This window comes from Carcharodon carcharias, chromosome 12, assembly GCF_017639515.1.
Source record: "Carcharodon carcharias isolate sCarCar2 chromosome 12, sCarCar2.pri, whole genome shotgun sequence".
Lineage (NCBI taxonomy): Eukaryota > Metazoa > Chordata > Chondrichthyes > Lamniformes > Lamnidae > Carcharodon > Carcharodon carcharias.
The window spans coordinates 134,644,053-134,660,434 of NC_054478.1; the positions used below are offsets into that span (position 1 = coordinate 134,644,053).

Genomic DNA, 16,382 nt, shown 5'->3' on the forward strand with positions numbered 1-16,382 from the left:
AACTACTCCATGTGGTAGTGAGTTCCACATTCTAACCACTCTGAGTAAAGAAATTTCTCCCGAGTTTCTATTGGGGTTATTAGCGACTATCTTATATTTATGGCCATAGTTCTGGATTCTCCACAAGTGGAAACATCTTTCGGCATCTATGCTATCAAACTCTTTCCTATTATTAAGGAATTCTATCTTGTTCCCTGCAGTCTGAAAAATGCACCTTCTGACCACACTTATAAAAATTATGATTATGAGCTATTTTAGCTTTGTTGGCCACTTGCAAATGGACCTTTCCCACAGCAAGAACATTTACCACGAGTCTAATGACAAATGTCAGTTTGCCTTCTGGTCTGGAAGATTTCAGAAAACTAAGGAAGGATTTGCAATTATGTACCACTTCATCATATTCTTACCCAAAAAGTTCCATAACCAATAGAGTTGGAAGTGTGGACACTTATTATGAAGTCAACTGCAGAAGTCAATTGATGCACAGCAAGGTCCTGTAAACAGCAAGCTAAAGTAACCACATTTCATCAGATTTTGGTGAGGGAAGAATGTTGGTCAGCAGATCAGGAGAATTTCCCACTCCTCTTCAAACACTGCAAAAGATTTTTTTTTTACATCCACCTGAACTGGGCTGTAGATTAATAGTTCATCCAAAAGAAAAGCACCTCGAGTAATGATGGCACTCCGTCAGCACCAAATCAATCAGATGCTCAAAGTCCTGAAGTGGAACTTAACCAATGAAGTGAGCCAAGTTACCAATTAAGCTCAAGTTCCATCCAATGTGAAATTACACATCTGAGGATAAGACATGCTTATTACCAATAATTAGGTAGGAATGTGTTTTCTTAAGTTTGAGCCCACCAGTTTTCTCCCTCTTTGTTCAAAGATAATGACTTATTCTCGGGTAGAGGTTACAGGTCACAAGCTCTGGCAGCTTCACTTAAATGGTCTTTGTGATAAACCGTAAGTCTGCAGCTTTATGAGAGTTACAGTTTTGGGGAATATTAAGTCACAAGGAAGCAATATGGTCAAGGTTCATCATCTTGCTTCTATCCAATACCTTCCCCTTGGCTACTTTGCACTTTCCAGCAATAAACATTCAGATCAGGGATGGGGCACAGTGTGGACTCAAGCCAAGAGGAATGAAACACTCAAGAACAATACAACATGAAATGCTCCGCTGCTCCCACTGAGATCCCATTTCACTGTTAACATTCAGTCGTACTATCCCAGTCACGTTATCACACCTGCTTCATAATACATTGCTAAATTTCCAAATTCCCTTTAATTAAACCTGTTCTTCTGTATTATTTGGTATTCTGATTATGCAACACATTTTTTTTTCACTGCTGTATTTGATTGACTTCAGTTTCTGCAATCTTGTAACCTCGAAACCAATTAGTCATATTATTGCTTTGCAACAATTTGCAATATTCTCAGCTGCTTTTTTATTTGAAGTCTGTTCCAATTCTAATTACAGTTTTGATTTGGGTTCCACAGATAACTTTGCCACCAATTTATATTTCCACATCATGTATCCCACTCTCCCTCAAAATCCTTTTTTTCAAAATTGTCCTACCATATCAGTCAGATCACAATGGTATAAGCTTGGAGAAGGGAGGCAGCACTGGTGAAAAGGGGAGGAGAAGGTGAAATCAACTTCACTTGTCCATAGTCAAAATAGAAGTGAAGTCAATCCAAGTAAGTAATTGGGCAGCTGGAATCCAAGCCCATGTAGGGAGAATATGCCTTTGTATAATTTCCAATTTTGTGTAGCCATGGATAGCTATTGCTCTTTTGCCTATGAGCTAAAAAAGTGCCCAACAATCCATCATCAATCTTACTTAGTGATAGTTTTTGGAAATGTAATAAAACCTACTTAACGTATTCATGCATAAGGCGTTCTGTTTTTAATCCCAGCAGTCTCTTATGCCCGCACATTCACAGCAATGAATCAGGGGTTCATTGTCAATCACGAACACTTAAAATGCAAAACATTGAAAGGAAGGAAGGATTTGTATTCATATTTATATAGTGCCTTTCACAACCTTAAGACATCCCAAAATGTTCAAGGCCCATGAAGTATCATTATTGTCGTGATGAATGAATGCAGCAGCCAATTTGTGCACAAAATCCTACATAACAATGAGATAATTGACCAATAGTGTTGGTTGGGCAATAAATATTGATCAGGACACCAAAAGATTTCCCCTGCACTTCTTCAGATATGCCACAAATGCTTTTACATACACCTGAGAGATCAAAAAGGGCCTCATCTGAAAGAAAACACCTTCGACAGTGCAGCACTCCCTCATTGCTGCATTGAGGTGCGAGCCTACATTATGTACTTAAGTCATTGTAATAGGACTTGAGCCCACAACCTTATGGCTCAGAAGCAGGAGTGCTGGCAATGAACCAAAACTGGCACCATTGAGACAAATGGTTCAATTCTTACATCCCAGCTTCGGGAATAGTGTGGAAAGCATGTCCAAGATCATAAAAGAGAGCAAGTTAAAGTTCTTCAAGCTACTGAAAGATGGGCTACATCAGTTTTTCTTCTGCTTCTGCTTTCATTGTATCAAAGTCACAGACTAATATCCGTATTCCACCAACATTTATATAGGTAGTGCGAGCTAAACCAGACATGATCTACTGAGATGTTAGTCCTGATAAAAACCTTTAAATGGAAATAATCTAAAGATGGGTTTTGAAGATTTCAAGTGATGGGGCTGTGACTTGTTCCTTGGGGAGAAAGATTGTTGATATAACATCTTGCAAAAAAAATGGTTTTTGTAGTCTATGTGAATGGCTACCTCATGTTATGCCATTGCCAAAGGACACCAAGCACTTGTCTCTGTCCATTCCATATTTTATAGAACATAGTCAGCATATTTTTCTCCCTCCTTTGCTGCAGTGATTCCCATTCCGAATCTTTGATCAAGGATGTGACACTGGAGTATTTCCCATACTGATTCATGCAAAATCGTCTTTGGATTGCTTCAATCTTATTTACATATCTCTCGCCATATAAGGATCCCACAGCTTGCATACTCCAGAATTGGACTAACAAATATTTGGTAAGCTATAACTCTGATATTTTTGTTGCAATGCCAAAGATTCCTCCTCAGAAATCCAAGAACCCTGTTTGCTTTGGGTGTTATCTGCAGAATGTGGAATCCCCACTGTGGAGAATTTGATTACAGATCCAAAAGCTATATATGTTTTTGGGTTTTTTTGGTTCACCTTCATTAAAATTAAATCTCAGCTCATTATACTATAAATTATTTTAGCAAAATGCCAAGCGCAATGGAAAAAAATCAGCATGGCCATGGAGTGTGATTTGAATAGTTCGACTGGTTGGGGTCGGATTACTTGATGGTTATTCACTGATGGTTTTTTGTTGCATACTATTTGTTCATCAGTAGCATTTTTCTATCAGAGTATTCATTACAATGAAAACCATAGTGTTCCCACAGCATCCAATCACCCACCGTTTTAACTGATTTCAGTGAAGCAAAATAGTGGGCTTGTAAATTTTCAAACGTTTGCCACTTGTACAGCAGAACAACAATCTGGACGTGCTTTTACATTGGGATTAAATGATATGCCAATGCTGGTGGGTCCTGCTGCTTACAACTTTTATGCAGCACCTTTAACCTAGTTAAAAAGTCCCAGGGTTCTTAGGTCTCATGCAGGTCACAGAAAAACCCAAGTAAAATAGCTGAATTATATTCAGCTGTCAAAAAGGAACAGTGGAAAGCCAATATAAAAGCTGCTTTAAGTTACTGTCTGAAGACAGCATTTTCAGCTAAATAACCAGCATGGCTAGTTAAGTGAAACTGGCTGTCCTAAAAGCAATTTGAGGTGATGAATTAAGTGCATTGCATAGATTAAATGTATATTTGGCTTTAGTTGAATTTTTACCTGGCTTATGTATTAAATAAGCCTAATGACAACACAGTCATCTCCGCCTACACTTATTCAGTCAATCTGCACTCTCAGTTATAAACATTTGTTCATCTATCATTATTTTAAAACAGCTAGCCCACATAGTGGGAAGTGCTTTTGTTATGCATTTTCCCTCCACAATAGCTGCTCCAGGGATAAAGTTTTTTTTAAACTTTAATCTCTAGTTTAGCTTGACACTTGCCGATTCCATGCTCATTCCTGATGATGTGTTCACAGTTTAAAGTTTAATAACAACTTTATATCTACACCATTCCAGTCTTTCAGCTCAATGTTTACTCTATCGTGCCTCCTGTGAGTGCTTGCACCATCCCATTAGCCTATTAATGAACCTTACCACACGAGTCTGAGAATCACCTCCATCCATTTTATCTGCACCACCTCCATTGCATTAACATCTTTCTGAAACCAAGGCCTCTGAATGACCATATTCCTGATCAATGAATTGCAAAAGGTTTCCTCTCGCCCTCAGTCTCCGCTATCCTTGCTAAAATATGCACAGTGTATCAATGAGGCCAAGTGCCCAAGCACCTCAGCCAAGTGGCCGTTCTTCATTAGAGAAGCTAGTCATCCACACAGTGTACCACAGTTGAACCTGGTGCTTCCTCACCTGTCTCAACATGCAGCTCAGTGAGGATCACTGCAGTAGGGTTGCCAATTCTGTATGGATATATTCCCAGAAGTTTTGTGTCTTGGCTTTTCAGTCTGCCCAGTCAAACAGCTCCAATATTTTTTATAATTAATAAACAAAATTATTCAATTTATGATGTACAGTAGTGCCCAGAAGATTTATTTTCAGTTCCTAAATATCCAGGATAATCCTGCAGGGTTGGCAGCTCTAAGTGGAACATCCATCAGAGACAGGAACCCCCAACTGATTTCAATTTTTTCCCCCTACACTAGCCCAGGAGTATGGAATCCAAACATAACACCTTCAACCTGGGAGTTAGAAAAAGGCTAAAATGACTTGTCCCATGGGTTTATAATCATCACAATAGAAGGTTCGCAAAAACGGTAACAAGGAAACCAAAAAATGAGCCTTTACCTTATCTTTGTCTTCTACGACATCAATCAGTATGTCATCTGGATCCAGTATTCCTCCATCCATATATTCTAAATGGTGAATCTTAATCGAATATCCAGCATCCTGTACAATGGGGGGAAAGAAAGTATATTTTGATTGTGACCATCAAAAATGGAAATTGCGTGCCAATTGGACATGTGTCATTGTTACTTCATTATTGCCATGTCAAAATCCTGGAACTTTCTACCCAACAGCACTGTGGGATCACCTTCAGCATGTGGGCTGCAGCAGTTCAAGAAGGTGGCTCACTACCACCTTCTCAAGGGTATCTCGGGATGGGCAATAAACACTGGCCTTACTAGTGACACCCAAATCCCCAGAATGAAATAAAAGAAAATAAAATTGGGGGTTTATTTTGTGATTTAGGTGGCAGTGCTGTTGGGCATTTGACAAATCCTGTATATAAATTCACACTACACCAGTTATCAACATGTTTTCCCCAGAAGCAGTTTGTATTAACTCTTTTTCTTGTATTTACAAAGCACGATCAATTCTACTTTTTTCTGTTGGAAATAATCCACGTGGGTCAAATGGAACAACCCTTCATCATGCCAGTTTATATTGCAATGAATCTTTTTAGCTGACTGCTCACAGAAACACTAAAATCGTTACAACCATTGAAGATCGATGTATATAAACATTAAGACTTGTCGATCGCATTTTGGGCATCATACAAGCAATATTCTGTGTCATATGTGAAAAAAAAGTGACGAAGGAAAACCAGTTATTTTCAACATAGCGATAATCTACCCTGGAGCAGAAAACACCATCTGACTGACTTCGAGACTCATACTTAAAAGAAGATAAATCATTGATCTTTAATCGTCTTGAATCCTCTTAAGATCAACTTGCTTCTAACCTGACCTCAGCAATTACACTTTGTGACCTTAAAGTGGCATACTTGCAAAGAAAGAATGAAAAAACTTAAATAGTCCGGCGTCAAATTTTGTCTGATTGTCACTCCTATGAATTTCTTTGGATATTTTACCATGTTAAAAGGCAGTCTAGAAATGCAAGTTGCGTTTATTATTATGCCGACAAGCATGAGCTTGATAAAAATGATGAGCTTGATAAAAATGATGAGCTCCCACTGCTACACATAAACACGTCACTGGGAAAGGGCTGCACAGGCATTGTACCTCTACTATCAGGGGTAATGGAATGAATCACTATTGTAATGTAGGAAATAGTGTAATGGAATCTTTTACTTCCACCTGAGAAGACAAACTGGGTCTTGGTTAAAAGTCTCAAACGAAATGCGGCAACTCCAACAGCGCCGCTCTCCCTCAGCATCCTTTTGTGTTGAAGCCTCTGGAATGGAACTTTCGTCTGAGTGAGAAGTTTACGGGTTATACAGCACTCCCATTGAGCAATTGCTGATGTCTTGGGATGGGGGAAAGAGGTGGATGGCAATTAGAAAACATGAAATTGTACGCCGGCAGGAATCAATCAATGTGACAGTTCAATAGAAATAGGAAAAATCCTCTGAAGCAACTCGAGAACAGTTAACTTGTGTTTTTTTTCCCTCAGTAGGGATTGCTGAGGAGACCACAGTAGTGGAGAAAATGTTGTTTTTAAAAAAGTCACCATGGCAACATAATGCTTCGCACAGTAGTTCACACTCCCACACAAACTAATTAGTAACTGTCTAGCCTTGATTCAGCTTCCATTTTGGTTACTAATAGCTCTATACTTTGAAATTACAGTAATTACCTAAAAGGTCCCTACCAGTTGACACAGTTTCATGACGATTCACAACATTGTTCAGCTGCAAAAGTGTGCGTGCGCATGCACTCATATACCTATCTCTTTGTTTTTCTGTCCACTAAAACTATGGAATTCTGAAAATTCTAAAGGAATAGAATTAAAACGCAGGAAAGTTTTCTAAAAACATTGTAAAGAAGCTTTGTTAAACCTTACTTACTGTGCACAGTTCTGTTTATGATATTACAAAAGAAAGGATAGACCGGCACTGACAAAGGTGCAAAAACGACATACACAGGTAATACTAAAAACAAGAGACTGCAGCTGTCCGAGAAGAATGAACAGGCTGGAATTCAGAGGTTGAGAGGTAACTTTGGAGGTCTTTAATGTTATGCAGTGGTTTGATAGTGCAGGCTTAGAAAGGTGATTTCATTTGTGAAGGAATCTAAAAATGAGGGGCCATAAATATAAGACAGTCACAAATAGATCCATTAAGGAATTTAGAAAAAACTTCTTCACCCAGAAAATGGTGAGAAAATGAAACCTGCTAGCAAATGAAGTCCATGAGGCAAATAATATAAGCATTTAAGGGGAATCTAGTAAACACAAGGGAGAAAGAGATAAAAACAAAAAACTGCGGATGCTGGAAATCCAAAACAAAAACAGAATTACCTGGAAAAACTCAGCTGGTCTGGCAGCATTGCCAGACCTGCTGAGTTTTTCCAGGTAATTCTGTTTTTGACAAGGGAGGAAGGTGTGGATAGATATTGCTGTCCAGGTTAGATCAAGTAGTGTAGGTGGAGGCTCATGTGGAGCATTAAGACCGAGATAGACTAGTTGGGTCAAGTGCTCCTTTTTTTTCTTGCATTATAAACTCTACATTATATTAAAACATTTGTTTGATCACCAGCTTTGGATAAGTGCCATGGTTTAGAAGGGGTAGAGTTTTGTTAATTGTGTTGTTACCTACAGGATGACAAAACATGCTGAGGAGTATATGATTTTACTTTGTTTTAATCTCCATACAGTTTTAAAGGTGGAGTAACATCAGGTGCTTCTACAGCCTATAAAAACCCTCTCATAATGGATCCTGGTATTTTTGCTCAGGAGCGTTTCCTGGTAGAGAGCACTCAGATGACGATCAAGTGCAGGAGCTCTTATACATTTTCTGCCTTTGCTGTATGACCTGGTACAAAATTATCTTATGCGTTTATCCATAGGGTTCAATTTATATTTGCGTACATGCCCTGATGGGATGTTAAATCAAGGCTCCCTTGTGCCCTCTCAGGCGGACATCAAAGAAATTCACAGCACAGTTTCAACGAAGAGCAGAGGAATTCTCCTCAGCATCCGGGCCAATATTTACCCCTCAGCCAACATCACTAAAGCAGATTATCTCATCACTGTCTGCAGGAGCTTGCTGCTTGCAAATTAGCTGTTGTATTTCGTACATCGCAACAGTGACTACACTTCACAAGTACTTCATTGGCTATATGGTGCTCGGGGCATCATGAGGTTGTGAAACGTGCTAGATAAAACCAAATCTTTCTTTCATGGACTGTATCACAGCAGGTATCAGCACCTTCATAAAGAGAAGAAAAAGGGGCAGTTTTAAAAAAAGAATCAGCTGAATAGTAATCTGAGCACTGCATTGTATTTTATGCTCCATCATTCAGATTATGAATACTTTTGAAAAGTTGTTGCTGATGACACTACAGGGCTTAAGGAGTTGAAATAACATTCCGAAATGAGCAGAGATACAGTCATGAAGAGTCAGCGTTGGTTTGCCTTCAGACACAAGTAAGAGTTTTTTAAAAATGTTTATGTTACTTGATCTGACTTTTTGTTCAATATACTTCTTTAGGCTTCGTTCTTCTGCGATTAAAACTTACTTTTCATCATGTCGGTCAGCATCTTGATTTGCTATGGTTAGAAACGGAATGAGAGACTGTGCAATCTCATAGCTACATAGGGAACAAGGGCCATTCAGCCCTTGAATCTGTTACTTTATTAAGCAAGATCATGACTAATGTGCATCTTAACCCCATTTGCCCACCTTGATTCCATATCCCTCAATACCTTTAGCAAACATAAACCTATTCATCTCAGTTTTGAAATTTTCAATTGACACCCAGTCTGAACAGCATTTTGGAGGGGGGGGGGGTGGGAAAGAATGTTCCAGATTTCCACTACCCTTCGTCTGAAGAAGTGCTTCCTGACATACCCTCTGAACAGCCTGGCTCTTACTTGCAAGGTCATGCTCCCTTGTTTTAGACTCTCCCCCCACCCACCCACAAGAGGAAAAAGGATAGAAAGAAGCTATAAATTACCTCAAATTGTCTTAAACACCTCAATTAGCCCCATCGATTGACTCAATGCCCAGGCTTTGTAACAGCGTATATTCAGGTCATTTTTTAAGAGGAGAGGAGAAACACAAGGCGAGGTGCAATTCAGACCTTACTGCTATTCCTGAGCTTCACAATTCTTTACCTTGATACTAGGCAGGTTAAGGCATACTTCCCAATGTCACAGAATGTGCTATTGAAATAAAAAGCTTTTTTCTCAATTTAGTATCTGTCGCACAGACAGCCAGAACGTGAGCAAAGGCCAGAGCCATTTTCCCCAAAGAAGTGTTCAATGCCACACAAATCCCGCACAGGATCTGCCACAGTGGCTTTGATGGCATGATTTTCACGCTGACCTCAATAGGGATAACTCCTGAAGAAGCACTGAAGAATAATAAACATACATGAAAGAAACAAATGCACTTATATAGCGTTTTTCATGAGTTCAAGAAGTCCTAAGCTAACGGGGTACTTTTGAAGCAAAGCTTTGTTGTAATGTAGGAGACATGGCACTAATTTGTGCACAGCGAGACCCATAACCGGCAATATGGCAATGACCAGATAACCTGCTTTAGTGAAGTGGTTGGCTGGGACAGCAGGGAGACTTCACTGCACTTCTTCAAATACCGTACTGCCACTGAATCTGTTATGTTCAACTGAAAAGGCAGAATCTGTTATAATGTAACACCTCACTCTAAATCCTACAGATTATCACATGGGCGCAACAACGTTCACATAAAAGGTCCTGGCATCTGCCAATTAGGGCAATAATGGCAGAAGGCCTTCAAAAATTGAATTAATTTTACTATGTAATGACACTTAAGGCAGCTGGGTGTCCTCAGGCTGGCATGGACAAGATGGGCCGAATGGCTTCCTTCTGTGCTGTAACTTTTCCATGGTTCTAAGGTGAGATGCGAAAACCTTTTTTTTTTAAAAGCAGCTAGGGGCTTGGATTTGGAATGCCTGAGAGAGTGTTGGGGGCAGTTACACTTGTGGCGCTCAAAGGGGAATTGAATAAGCACCTAAAAAGAAAAAGGTTTGAAGGGTTACAGAGAAAACACAGGGGAGTGGGATGAGTTGAAATACTCTTGCAGAGAACCACACTGACTCAATGGATTGAATGGCCTCCTTCTGTGTGGTAACCATTCTATGATTCTATAACAAGCCACAAATCCCAATCACAGGACAGTGCCTTAACTGCCAAAATGGGTAAACTCCTTCTCAAAGGGAATTTCCAGAGCAACCCATCACGACACAATGAATCACATCATACAGGCTCATTGTTATGATCTCCATAGAGACCTATAACTTTTAAAACAAAATCTGAATTTCCAGTTAATAGCTGAAAAGATGGCACAAAATTTCCCATTTCAAGACATTTACTGCAGCAAAAGGCTAAAAACACCATTGAATAAACACTATTTCTGAAGGTAACTTGTACTTCAGACCATAGAATGGAATACCCCCTCTTATTTTTAACACAACTGAAAAATCACACCTTACACTGCCCTTTAAGGAGGCATTCTACTCTCTCAGAATCAGTTCAAAATGATTCCAAGCTCCCAAGCGTTTACTTCTATTCATTTCTTTTCTCAGCCTGGTAACTTCAAACTTCAGTGTGACTTCACATTGAGATAATTGCTGGAATTCCTCCATCTTGAGCAAGATTTGTTTTAGCTCCTCATGAATTTGGTCTTTTCAAGGCGAGCATGAGCTTCCATCTGCATTCTGGCATGATGGACCAGGGAGACTTTTGATCCTAACTTCTCTCGCTCTCTCCCAGATCCTGGCAGACTGTCCGTCTCTCTAAGTTTTCAGGGATATCTTAGAAATCCTTCTCTCAAAGCCCAGATCCATGTCAGCATGGCAATGTAAATCAATGAGCCTTGTATCCAGGCAGAAATGCTGATTAGTTATCCCTGAGAGCCCAGTTCTCTTTATTCTTCGAACTAAATGGTCAGTTTAAAGCACAACTGTTTACAACCTGACATTCTCAACACTTCTGGGGCTTTGGAGACTCTCAATCTAACCAATATTAGCATGCAGGCTGCTGCCACTGTCTCGAAGTGCAAACACCTTGCACCTTCTTCCCAATAAAACAACCTGGGCACTCTTTAATCTCTAACAAGCAAACCACCTAGGCGCAATGTCAGGAATGCTTCAGAACAGGTCACATGATCTCCATTCCTTCATTTTACCCCAAAGTTAAAGACACGGTCCCAAAACGTAATAATCTTATAAATCTCATAATTGTAACACTGTCAAAGCTCGCCAACTTGAATGTAATTCAATTGCTATGAGAGAATAAAATTAAAACTTCTTCCATTTCTAACTTATTTCCATCGCATTGATGATTTCCCATGCTGGCCAGGTTTTGGGGGACGGTGGAGGGCTTGGGGTGGGCAGTGAGAAGGATAACTGAAGAGGTGGCAAAACAATCCCATTTCATTGCAACCATTTTGAGAGCATTTTCCATGAAAATGAAATAAATTTAAGTGGAATTTATTTTACCTGGCAGTACTAGCCCTTTTAAGTTCACTCACACGCAAGCTAATTCAACGTCACCACAATAGTCAGACAGTGCAAGACTGAAAGTCTTCACTGTTCACTGCTGAAGCTCTCCTTGAAACTTGCCCAGATTTAAATCTTTGTACAAAACATTTATCTTCAAAAGATAGTAGTCGTCACTGTAACATAATTACCATCGTTTCATTACAGCTTCTGCAAGAATCATCTCTTTGCACATGTGCTACAACATATATATCTTTAAAAAGAACACACTGCCTCGTTAAAACAATTGTTCCAATGCTGCCTACAATCTGTGCACATTTAATATGTTCTTCAAATTATAAAAATAACTCACGGAAGACTCCTCTTCCCCCACGCCTGACAACCATTCCAAAGATACAGTTAGTAATTACAATGTTGATTTCATTTCCCTGCAGTCAACGACAATGCTGCTGCCCAGGAATACAAATAAAACTTCAGCAAAATTAAAAGAAAAAAGGACAAAAAAATAACATTACAAAAGGGAACAAGTCACAAATTATGTCAGAAATTATGACTACATGGGTCCTTTGTATCCATTTGAAATCAACTGTTTACACAGCTTGATTGCCATGAAGGATTTAATTGCCATTAAGCAGTTAATCTAATTCAATTATTTGCCATTATTCCTGTTGGAACAGCATAATTGAGCAGATTCTACAGATCTGGAGAACATAGACATACAGTACTGTTTCTACATGTGGCTAAATTCAAATCAGCTTCCTACAACAGCAAGTAATTCAAAGGGGGGAGGGAGCAATATCTCGTGATGACCTAAGTGTGACACTGCGAGGTCACTCGATAAAGAATAGGCAGATGTTGGGGGGGGCGGCGCGAATTTTGAGAGAACAATGATATACAAACATTAAAGAAAAGCAGCAAATAGGGTCAAAAGGGGAAAAAATGATAAAAAGGCAAAATTAATGGCTCTTTATTTAAATGCACATATTATTCGGAACAAAATAAATGAATTAACGGCACAAATAGAGGTTAATGGGTCTGATCTTATAGCCATTATGGAGGCATTGTTACAAGGGGATCAAAGCTGGGAACTAAATATTCAGGGGTATGTGACTTTTTGAAAGGGCAGGTGGGGTAGCTTTGTTAGTACGAGATGGAATAGGTATGATAGCAATAAAGGATCTTGGATCAGAAGATGTAGAATCCATATGGGTGGAGGTAAGAAATAACAAGGGGAAAACGACGCTGGTAGGGGTTGGCAACAGGCCCCCAAACAGTGGCTATACTGTGGGACAGAGAATAAATCAGGAGATAATGAGGGTATGTAAAAAAGACAGTACATTAATCATGGGTGACTTTAATCTTCATGTAGATTGGGAAAATTAAATTGGCAGAGGTAGACACGAGCAAGAATTCATAGAGTGTATTCGGGACTGTTACTTAGAACAATATGCTGTAAATCCAACCAGGGATCAGGCTATTTTCGATCTAGTAACGTATAGTGAGGCAGGTTTTATAAATGATCTCAGAGTAAAGGTTCCCCTAGGAAACTAGGAAACATAATATAGTAGAATGTAGCGATCAGTTTGAGAGAGAGAAACCTGGGTCGGAAACAGCTATGCTAAACTTAAATAAGAGTAATTACAATGGAACGAGGACAGAGTTGGCTGGACTGGGAAAGCAGTTTAGCAGACAAGACAATTGATGAACAATGGCAGACATTTAAGAAAATAGTTCATGACTCACAACAAAGATACATCCCAGTGAGGAAGAGGATTCAAGGAAGGGGATAAACCAAGGAAATAAAGGACAGTATCAAATTAAAAGAGAAAACATACAATGTGGCAAAGAATAGTGGTAAACCAGAGGATTGGGAAAGTTTTAAAAAGCCAACAAAAGATGACCAAAAAGTAATAAAGAGGGAGAAAATGAACTTTGAAGGTAAACTAGCAAGTGATATAAAAACAGACAGTAAGAGTTTATTTAAATATATAAAAAGGAAGAGAGGTGCCAAAATGAACAAAGGCCCCTTACATAATGAGACTGGGGAAATAATAATGGGGAAACGGGAAATGGCAGAGGAGTTGAATAACTACTTTGCTTCAGTCTTCATGGCAGAAGACACTAAGAGCATCCCAAAAAATACTAAATAATCAAAGGGCAAAAGAGGGGGGGGGGGAAGAAATAAATACAATAACTAGCACCAGAGATAGGGCTAATGGGGCTAAAGGCCAATATGTCCCCTGGACCTAATGGGTTGCATCCTAGGATATTAAAGGAAGTGTCTACAGAGATAGTGGATGCACTGGTGGTAATCTTCCAAGAATTCCTAGATTCTGGAAAAGTCCCAGAGGATTGGAGAATTGCCAATGTAACACCGTTATTCAAAAAGGGAGACAGACAAAAAGCAGATAGCTATAGGCCAGTTAGCTTAACATCTATCAAAGGGAAAATGTTGGAGTCTATTAGAGTCTAGCAGAGCATTTGGAAATATATAATCTAATCAAGCAGAGTCAGTATGGCTACATGAAGGGGAAATCATGCCTAACAAATTTATTAGAATTCTTTGAGGAGGTAACAAGCAGGATAGATAAAGGGGAACCAGTAGATGTAATATATTTGGATTTCCAAAAGGTGTTCAATAAGGTACCATACATAAGGCTACTTAATAAGATAAGAGCCCATGATGTTGGGTGTAGTATATTAGCATGGATAGAGGGTTGGCTAATTAATAGAAGACAGAGAGCTGGGATAAGGGAGGCATGTTCAGGGTGGCAACCTGTAACTGGTGGAGTGCCCCAGGGATCAGTGCTGGGGCCTCAATTATTTACAATATATATTAATAACTTAGATGAAGGAATTGAATGTACTATTGCCAAGTTTGCGGGTGACACAAAAATAGGTGGGTATGCAAGTGGTGAGGATGCCACAAGAATCTACAGAGGGATATAGACAGGTTAAGTGAGTGGGAAAAAAATTGGCAAATGGAGTATAATGTGGGAAAATGTGAGGTTATGCATTTTGGCAGGAAGAATAGAGGAGTTGAATATTATTTAAATGGAGAAAGACTGCAGAAGGCTGCAGCACAGAGGGGTTTGTGCATGAATCTCAAAAAGCTAACATACAAGTTCAACAAGTAATAGGGAAGGCAAATAGAATGTTGGCCTTTATTCCAGAGGAAATGGAGTATAAAAATAGGGAAGTCTTGATAAAACTATACAAAGCACTAGCTAAATCACACCTAGAATACTGTGAATAGTTTTGTTCCCCTTATCTAACGAAAGAAATGCTGGCATTGGAGGCAGTCCAGAGAAGGTTCACGAGGTTGATCCCAGATATGGAGGGATTTTCTTATGAGGAGATGTTGAGTAGGTTGAGCCTGTGGTCATTGGAATTTAGAATGAGAGACGACCTTATTAAAACATATAAGATTCTTAGGGGGCTTGACAGGTTGTTTCCCCTTTTAGGAGAGTCTAGGATCAGAGAGTAAGGGGGTGCCCATTTAGTACAGAGATGAGGAGGAATTGCTTCTCTCAGAGGGTAGTCAATTTGTGCAATTCTCTACTGCAGAAGGCTACAGAGGCTGGGTCGTTGAATATATTCAAGGCCAACATAGACAGTAAGGGAATCAAAGGTTATGGGGAAAAGGCAGGAAAGTGGAGTTGAGGATTATCAGATCAGCCATGATTTCATTGAATGGCGGAGCAGACTCGATGGGCCGAATGGCCTACTTCTGCTCCTACGTCTTATGGTCTTATAGATGAGCTTCCACTGTTAGGGGATGGGCGGCAAGCAGCAATCTTTTTTTATTTGTTCATGGGATGTGTGCACCGCTGGCTAGGCCAGCCATAACTGCCTTTGTTTAGAGGGCATTTAAGAGTAAGCCACATTGTTGTGGGTCTGGAGTCACATGCAGGCCAGACCAGGTAAGGGCAGCAGATTTCCTTCCCTAAAGGGGTCAGGGTCAGTCTGTGATTTACGAAGAATATCACGAAAATGAGATGGTTGATGATATTGAAGTAAGTGGGCCAGGAGAGAAGTGAAAACTAGTGAAGCTAGGCATGAAGCAGGGATGAGGGAGAGTGAGTGAGTGGAGTCTGCAGAGTTCTCAATTAATTCTTGGCAGAAGTGGAGCCTTAGCACCAGCATAGATCAGCTAAGCCTCTTTCTGTATTATATATTCTATGTAATTCTACATAACTGGAGTTTGTGGAGGGTGGAGGAAGAGAGGTCTAAAATGGTGGTGGACAAGGTCGACACACAGTGTAAGCTGATCCTGTACTTCTGGATAATGCAACTGACAAATAGGAGCAGGACATGGCACAAGAAGCAAAGCAGTTTGAGTGGCTGCAAGGGATTGTTAAGAATGGCACCAATGGATCCAATTTCTATGAAGGTAGGCCAAAGAAAATAGGTAGTGGAGGGAGAACATCAAACAGTGTGAAAGGTGTCCACAGCAAATGGAAGTGGGACAACATAGACACACATATACATACAAAGTACAAAGTGACTTGGGCCATTTGACTAAAGTTTGTTGTGAGCAGGTGCAAAGGTGGAGCAAAGTACCTTTATGGTAAAGATGGGTGTAAAAGTTGGTGGGGGGTGGTGGTGGGTGGGTGGGGGAACAAAGCAACAAGGCCTGAAGGAAAAAGGTTATGTTGGAGCTAAAGCAATTTGAAGTGGTTAAGCTTTCATTCATAAATTATTTTGAAATTAATTATCAACACATTTCTCTCTTCTTTTGCCCTCTTTACCCCCTCGCACCCCAACCAAAA

At 39.8% G+C, this 16,382-nt stretch overlaps 1 protein-coding gene across 6 annotated transcripts in view; it reads right to left on the bottom strand.

The window, feature by feature from the left end:
• LOC121284923 (partitioning defective 3 homolog B-like) overlaps positions 1–16,382 on the bottom strand; it is an 885,862-nt gene that overhangs the window by 779,186 nt on the left and 90,294 nt on the right. For all 6 annotated transcript variants that reach the window (XM_041200843.1, XM_041200844.1, XM_041200842.1 and 3 more), the window contains exon 2: positions 5,012–5,113. In XM_041200843.1, coding sequence (XP_041056777.1) covers positions 5,012–5,113 — 102 coding nt within the window. The remainder of the gene's footprint in view (positions 1–5,011; positions 5,114–16,382) is intronic.